This window comes from Nymphaea colorata, chromosome 3 (genome assembly GCF_008831285.2).
Source record: "Nymphaea colorata isolate Beijing-Zhang1983 chromosome 3, ASM883128v2, whole genome shotgun sequence".
In the NCBI taxonomy this organism is placed as follows: Eukaryota; Viridiplantae; Streptophyta; class Magnoliopsida; order Nymphaeales; family Nymphaeaceae; genus Nymphaea; species Nymphaea colorata.
The window spans coordinates 9,606,089-9,614,599 of NC_045140.1; the positions used below are offsets into that span (position 1 = coordinate 9,606,089).

At 37.3% G+C, this 8,511-nt stretch overlaps 1 protein-coding gene across 1 annotated transcript; it reads right to left on the reverse strand.

Annotated features, from left to right (window-relative positions):
- Nucleotides 1-1,532: 1,532 nt before the first annotated feature.
- On the reverse strand, nt 1,533-4,614 carry LOC116250052 (pentatricopeptide repeat-containing protein At3g02330, mitochondrial). The gene has a single exon (XM_050076629.1). The coding sequence runs from the start codon at nt 4,338-4,340 to the stop codon at nt 1,737-1,739; it is 2,604 nt and encodes an 867-aa protein (XP_049932586.1). The 5' UTR covers nt 4,341-4,614; the 3' UTR covers nt 1,533-1,736.
- Nucleotides 4,615-8,511: the final 3,897 nt, after the last annotated feature.

The window sequence follows — 8,511 nt, forward strand, 5'->3', positions numbered from 1 at the left end:
CCCATGATCTGCAATTTGAGAAATAGATAAATTTAAATTTAGTTTAGGAATGCATCTAACTTTTGGTACTTTTAAAATCTTAAAGTCAAAACTCAAAACTCTGATTGATATTTGATGCAGTGTGGTTTAGGGATAGATCAAATCCAGTTAAGCTTTAGATTTGGTTTTATTTGGGGATTGATGTTATTTTGTGTTTGGACCATTATATTTAGTGGACCCCAGATCTAATTCGGATGTAAGGTTAGGCCTCTAAAAAAGGTCTCTTTTCTTCTGTTTAGGTTAATTGATGATCAGAAAAACTCTAATTTCTTTTGTTATTGAATTCCCTCGCTTTTTCCATGCTGTTCATTTTCATTCTTTGCTTTCTGCTGTTTTTCTTGCAGTGATGAGAGTGAGGAGCTCTAATCATTAGATTGGTATCAGAGGCCATGTTGCCGCATCAACTTTCGTAATGCCTAGAATCTACGGTTGATTTGTCAGATTTTCCCTACATATTTCATCAGACCACTACCGGATGGTTCCTAGTCTATCGTTGTTGCCATAGCAGCTCTACCAGCCATCAGAAATCGCCAAGTACCCAATGTAACCTCCACCCACCACTGGAAAATGTCACCGTTCCACCCACCTCCACCACCCTTGACAGCAATCGTAGGGACGGTGCTCGCAATGTTATTATATTCCTTTGTTAAGCTCAAAGACAACAAAAAAATCCCATAGTTTGATTTTGCAGACATCTCCTGCAATTGTTAATGGGATTTGAAAATTTGTTACAATAGTCCAAAACAGGATAATTGTGGTGTAATATCATAACTTCAAAAATGATCAATAGAGGGATTAATCTGCAACTAGTTAGAGAAAATGACTTCTAGTGGTAGATATTGTACTTTGCAATTTGGTAGATCATGAAATCAATGGTTTGTTTAGTTCGATAATAGAACAGGAAAAAGGTTTAGAAAAGGAGCAAACTAAGATGCCTTGAGCAATTATGCCAGATTCATGGCATAATGTAAATTAGAGAATCATATAGTCAACCACTAACGTTATCTGAAAGTTTATAGATTCTTTGGTTAGAACATATAATTCATGGACTATAACCGATGAAGAACAAGAAACAATACACAGATATGATTACTGAATTTGAAGATCTAAAGTGAAATTCACCTAGCGACATTTCATCATGTTACTCATGGGCTCATGCAAATCAGATCACATGTGACATCTAGCTTTAGTATTTTTCAGAAAATCAAGCATTAACATAAAGCAACCAGCACTGCATACACGAGACAGATTACAAGAAGGACGCATATAATGCACAGACCAAAGCCACACAAAGCCACACGTGAAATTGGGTACCATGCCATTACCAGGTGAAACTATATTATTATATGTAAGGATTGACATTAGCAAGTGAAAACTAGACACCATATGAAAGCTTCACGGCAATTCTCTGTTATTTTTATGGGAGTGACTTTGCTTTTTTAGATACAAAAGCAGGAATAAATGAGATGGCAGATTTGAAAGTTAAATTCAAATTAGGAAATAATTTGTTGACCGTTACTATTAGGAAAGAAATTCCATGCATGATCCACCAAGTTCTTGTTAAGAGGATGAGTTCCTAAGAAATCCTGCCACTAGAGATGCCTCAACCTATGATTGGTAGATGTGCACAACAGCAAGAGAAATTGTTCTCAAGAAAAAGGCAAGATAGACCTGCCCTCCAATGATTCATCTCCTCATTACAGGTTTTCTTCCTCATCGTATGTATCAATGTCACAAGGAATATAACCAACAAATTTCATATCGCTGATCAGGCAATTAAGCATCTTATATATGTCCTCAGATCTTGGGTGAGCATGGTCACCAACAAGAAATGCATGTAACTGGTTTCTCACTTCTATCCAGCTACATCCAGGCTCCTTCTTAAGCCTCTTCTGCTTCATCATCTGTCTCATATTGGAGACCTCCATCCACATGCCTGCTTCTGCATAAACATTTGATAACAAAATGTAGATAGCTGAGTCATATGGGTCCAGTTTCAGTATGGATTTGGCAGCTATTTCTGCAACCTCCACATTGGCACAATCTCTGCATGCACAGAGCAGAGTTCTCCATATGACAGCATCAGCTTCAAATGGCATCTTTTTGATAAGTGCCATGGCATCACAAATTTTCCCAGATCTACCATATATATCAACCATGCAAGCATAGTGCTCAATCTGTGGGTTTAGTCCATATTGATTGCTCATCAATTGGAAATAATGTGCCCCCTCATCAAATAAACCCACATATGCACAAGCCCGAAGAACTGCAACAAAGGTTGCATGGTTTGGCTGCACCTTCTCTTGTTGCATAAGTTTAAAGATAGCCAATGCCTCTGCTCCAAGACCATGCTGAGCATATCCATTTATCATGGCATTCCAAGAAACATGATCCTTGTTTGACATTTTCCTGAACATCTGCAAGGAATCATGCATGCAGCCACACTTCGAATACATGTCCACAAGAGTGCTAGATATAAAGAGGTCTCCCCGTAAGTCTTCCTTTATAATCTGACAATGGATTTGCCTTCCTAGACTTATGCTAGCTAAGTTTGCACAAGCATCAAGGACTGTCGCATATGTAAAATGATCTGGCTTCAATCCTGCTTCCAACATTTTATAGAAGAACGTAAGAGCTTCTTCGCTCTGTTTCTGCTGTGAAAATCCAGATACTATTGCATTCCAGGACACCAACGACTGCTTACCAATTCGTTCATGAATTATATGTGCATCCTTAACAGAACCGCATTTGCAGTACATGTCAATGAGTGCGCCACAGACAAATAAGTCAGAACCCAGTGCAGATTTGACAATGCAGCTGTGTATCTCCATTCCCAGATTCAAAGAACTCAAAGTAGCACAAGACTTCATAACACTGCCATATGTAAACTCATCCGGTTCCATTGACCACCTTCGCATCTCATTGAAGTACAACAGTGTCTTGTAATGAAGCCCATTCTGCTCATGTGCTGAAACTATTGCATTCCATGAAACAGAATCTTTTCTCTCCATTCTGTTAAAAACATCACAGGCTGCATTTATAAATCCACATTTTGCATACATATCGAGGAGGGCATTGGCCACACAGATATCTGACTCGTATCTTGTTTTAACTACAAGGGCATGAACTTGTAGTCCCTGAGAAAGGCATCGAGCTCCCGCACATGCACTTAAAACACCCGATAAGGTGATTTCATCCACACCAATTATTGAACTCTGCATTTTAGAAAACAATATTAATGCTTCAAACGCTTGACTGTTTCTCACATGACCAATAATAATAGAATTCCAGGACTGTAAAGTATGTTCGGGCAACAAAACAAATACTTGTCTAGCATAATCCAACCTACCACATTTTGCATACATATCAATGATAGCAGTTCCTACAACTACATCCAAGTCAAAATTAGCTTTCAATGCATGCCCATGAGCTGCATAGCCCGATTCCAGAGCTCTCGCACAAGCACAACACCTAAAAATGCTTGCATAAGTAGATTGGCTTACTCCAACTCCAGCTCGCTGCATCTCTATAAACAGTTCCAAACCATGCCACGATTGATCATTTTGAGCATAACCAGCAATCATAGCACTCCACGAAACCCAATTCTTTTCCGGCATCTCATGAAATACCTGATATGCAGCTCCCAGTTCCCTGCATTTTGCATACATATCAACAAGAGCACTACCAGTGAACACATCTGAACCAAAACCCATCTTCAAGGAAAGACAATGAACACAAATTCCCGACACAATCCCATCCAAACTTGCACATGCTTTAAGAATAATTGCAAATGATATACGGTCTGGCTCAATACCTGCTTGCCTCATCTGACTGAAGAGATCTATCGACACCCAACAGTCCCCATTGTGCAGATATCCAGCGATCATAGAGTTCCACGAGATGATGTCTCTATCGAACATCGATTGAAAGACCGCATTTGCAACGTCCATCAAGCCAGACTGCGCATAGCCGGCAAGGAGAGTGTTCCACGAAATGAGGTCACGTTCAGGCATTCTGTCGAATACTTGGCACGCATATGCCAAGTTTGATGTTTTAATATACATACTAATCAAGCAATTGTAGACGAAGATGGTGGGATTGAAACCTGACGTGATCATGTGCGCGTGTGCCTGCTTCCCTGCTTCCGCTGCCTGTTGGCTTGTGATTTCTTGAAGCAAGTGAGAGTACGTCTTCTGGCGAACTGAGAGATAAGGAAGAGATGCAGAGAAGAAGGAAACTGGGAGTCGTCGGAATGGAAGACGACGAAGAATCGTAGAGTAGAGGAACATTGTAATTACCATTATTCATGGCACCAGGGTATATATCTTTCCTTTCCAAAAAGAAAATACTGCCACGAAAGTTTACGAGCAACCGTCGATGACGAACAGATCCTATCGGCCTTGTTTCACGGTCCTTCGACTTTGATATGCACCCGGTTTGGATCTCCTATCTTCATCGGGGACATGGATCTCGACAATAAGAATCCTAGACATGATACATCGGGCCGGAGCGGGACCCATTTTCACGGCCCAGGCCCGGCCAAGTTGGGCTTGGGCCCGAGCAGGGCGGGCCCGGCTCGGTTTAGCCCGGCCCGGTTCAGCCAGCCCAAGCCAAGTTTATACAGAAATATATACAATAAAAAAATTTTAAAATGTTTATCGGGCCCTGATATTAAAAAGAAACACACGTCCACAAATATATGTAGTATAATTCTGCAAAGCAGGGCTGGAGCTAAGGTGGGGCCCACATAAAGTCTTGGTTCTATTCAAAAAATTACATGTAAATTTTAGAAAATTTTATTTTTTTTATATAAAAATTTTAAAAAATGAGATTTCCACCATAGTTAAATTTAAAAACTTAAATTTAGCCCCCTCATAAAAAATTTCGCTTCGCCCCTACTGTAAAGATATCATCAGCTAAAAGAACGTAAAAAAGATCTAGAGCCTTGTCATCTCTTGAAGTCTCCTTTTATCTCTGAAAATATTTTATAAAGAGAGAAAGGGAAAGTGAGGAGGCAGCATCAGATCCAGACCAATACCCAGATCATACTGTTATTCCTCTAGATATAAACATTTTGAAGGCACCTTATCGTAGAACACTATGCAGGACTATCTCATGTTGGACAATTTTTGAAACCTCACCATTTCTGTACTCTCTTTCTCCCCTTGGCCTTAACGGCCTCCTTGCCTCAGCAGTACTCCGGTCCACAATAGCCTTTCGATTTCATAGTTATCATCAGAAAGTCGTCATTGCAGGACTTAGCATCTCCTCCCAGAAGCTTTTCAGTGTTAAGACCTATATTTTCCTCTACCTTCTTTTGTTGTGCCCCTTTTCCAGTTTGGCAGCGGGCCTCCTTGCTTTAGCGGGTTTAAACGAATTTTTTCTGGATCTTGGTATCTAGACTTGTACTTTTTCTGATGAGCATCTCCATCTGGAGCTTAGTATTTACATAGATCTATTTGTTTGGTTTGAAGTCCAAGGCTATAAAATAAAATACTTGGTCCTGCACCTGAGAAGGCGTCGCATCCTATTTGAGCATCTCCTCCTGGTTTCCACCCTAACTGAACCAGACAGAATGCTTCAAGAGAAGAGGAGGCAGAGAGAGAAAGAGAAAGTGAAAGGATTGAAAGACCAGCTTTCTTATTGTTAAAATTAGGAGTCAACAGAGGATAAACTTAGTCTTCTTAATATACTATTAGACAAAAGGTGCTCATTAATATAAATAGTATACTCTATTCATAAAAGCGAACCGAGGCCTTTTTCAGGTGGTATCAGAACCCAAGTACGATTCTGAGTTTGTGAGTATGATTGCTTATTAATGAAAGTTATGTTTGTTTAAATTGTTCTTTTTGCTTATAGTTTACAAGTGAAAAATGGAAAGTCTCTTTTCCCAGGAGCATGCATGCCTTCATACACCTATACAACCTGTTATCATGAATCTAAGTCTTATTTTGAAAAGATTCTGGCCCTAGCCAGGGTTTGTGCGTTGGAACTATGGGTTATGCTTGAGAACCCCGTATAACATAGTCTGTTTATAACGTTATTCCTGTGTTTTTTAAATCTCAACTCTCTGGATAACGACGAAACCAAAAGGCTATTATGGAATGGAGTACCCGCAGAGGCAAGGAAACCATTAAGGGGAAAGAAAGTACACAAACGGTGAGGCTTCAAAAATTATCCAACATCTGCATAGTGCTCGATGAAAATGTGCCTTAAAAAGAATGTTTAAATTCAGGAAAATAACACTATAACCAGGTTTATGTTTTAAGTTATCCACTCTCATAACCTATGTGTCTTCGGTTCACGAATACTTGTTCTTGTGAAAAGAAGTTTTCAGTTTAAGGCAAAGACTGCATGCTGAATGTATGATTGTATGGTTAAATGCATGTAACTATGGGCGAGGGACAAGTATCAAGTAGGCTCAATACATTGATATTAGTTCATTTGAAATTTAGAACGTCTAGTACACTTAGTATACATTCTTCATATAGTTCACAAAAGATTTAACTTATGCAACATAAATTAGACTACTTAGAGCTATATCAAAGTCAAAAGATATAATAAAAAAAATTAATTTAATTATGACTTATATTTTAAGAATGGTAAGCATCTACTACATAGAGAAAATAGTGAAAACATGCACAAACAACTTAATATTTGGCATACCTTAGTATAACTTTAGCAGAAAATTTAGAAGAAAAATTAGAACATGATTGTATTTTAATACCAGTAGGATTAGGTTTAACAGAAAAAGAAATCTTAAGGTAGGGACAAAGTTAGTAGAAGTAGGCAGGATTGCTGAAGATGAATATTTATACACAGATGCCATATGAAACATAAGAGTGAATATTAGAAGTAAATAATTAGAACAAAGTGATTTAGAAGGCAACACAAATGAAGATGAATCAATTAATACGTTTAGCATTCCTATAAACTTTCTGGAAGCAGAATCATCCACCACCACCAGTACACCACTAAACCCTTCCACGAGTACATATGGACCAGGACAACCTCCCAAGACTGCATTTATGGACTATGACGGAGAAAGAAATAAGTATAAACATAAAGGAAAATGTATGCCATTAGAAACCATAGACAAGAAAAATTCATAGAAGATAGGAGAATATTAAATTTTAGTGCTCATGACCCCCAATTGTTACCCTTAGTCATAGAAATTTGGTCTCAACAAGTCGGTAGGAAATGAGACAAAATGGAAAAATGAGCCTGGACAATAGAAAAAATGTAAAGTTGGGCAAAGAAATTTTTAGGAGAAATCGCTAGAGCTGCATGAGAAGCATATAAAAAAGAACACTCAATAGACTTACAAAGAGATTTAGCATTAGGAGAAAATATTTACAATTTTATAAGTAAATGTAGTTACTCTTCTTAGGATATCAACATAACATGGGATGGTATAAACAACAATATTCGATTAGGAAACTAGAACAACTCCAAATTAAAGACTGGAGGTATATGAAACCATTTTTTGCAAGACTTCTATTACTAAGGTACATTAGCAGGATGTTTCTTTAATAAGGAAATAGGTGATTTTTTTTTTTAGTTGATCTGACCTCATAGGTACAGAAATACATAAAAAATATAATGAAAAGCAAAAAGTTCCCCAGTTAGATAATATAAGTATGAGAATCCAATTTATAATAGCAGAGATGGTAAAGAAGTGTATGGAAATAGCAAAGCTAGACAGTTGAAAGGGCACTGTAGGTTTTGTAAACAAATTTATACACAAGGGTATGACGATAGTCCAAAGAAATATAAGAAAAATAAACCATATAAGAAAGACAAATATAAGAAGGCATATAAAAAGAAATATTATCTTAGAGATTCTAATTCTAGAAAACCATATCTTGACAGAAATAAACATGTTAGGAAATCTAATACACAAGTTATCGTGCTAGCAGTAGACGAGTGCACTAGTGATACAGAAAGTCTATACAGTATAATTTCTATAGAAGAACCTAGAGAAGAAATTAGTAAATCTGGTAGAAATAGAATGTGAACATGAGTGGAAACATATAGCAGGTAGCAGTGACCACCCACATATATACTGTTCAGGCAGTATAGAATTACGATGTCAGTGCAAACTATGCATGATAGAAGCTTGTAATTATTGCCTAGAAGAAAAACAAATAAACCAGCCTATAGAACATAAAATAGATGGAAAAAATAATAGTAAAAAAAAGAATTTTTGCAATTGAAAACAGAATAGACGACTTGAGAAAAAGAATGATCGTGATAGAATTAAGAAATTTAAGACTTCGTGATAAAAGGAAAAAAGCCAACTGAAAAAGGTGAAATAATGATAAACGAATTTAATCCTCCTAGAATAGAATATATAAATAAAAATGAAAGAAAAATAAAAAAACAACTCTATAAAAATAAAACGTACATTGAAAATAGATGATTGAACAATTGAAATAGATGGATTAATAGACACAAGTTGTAGTAATACCA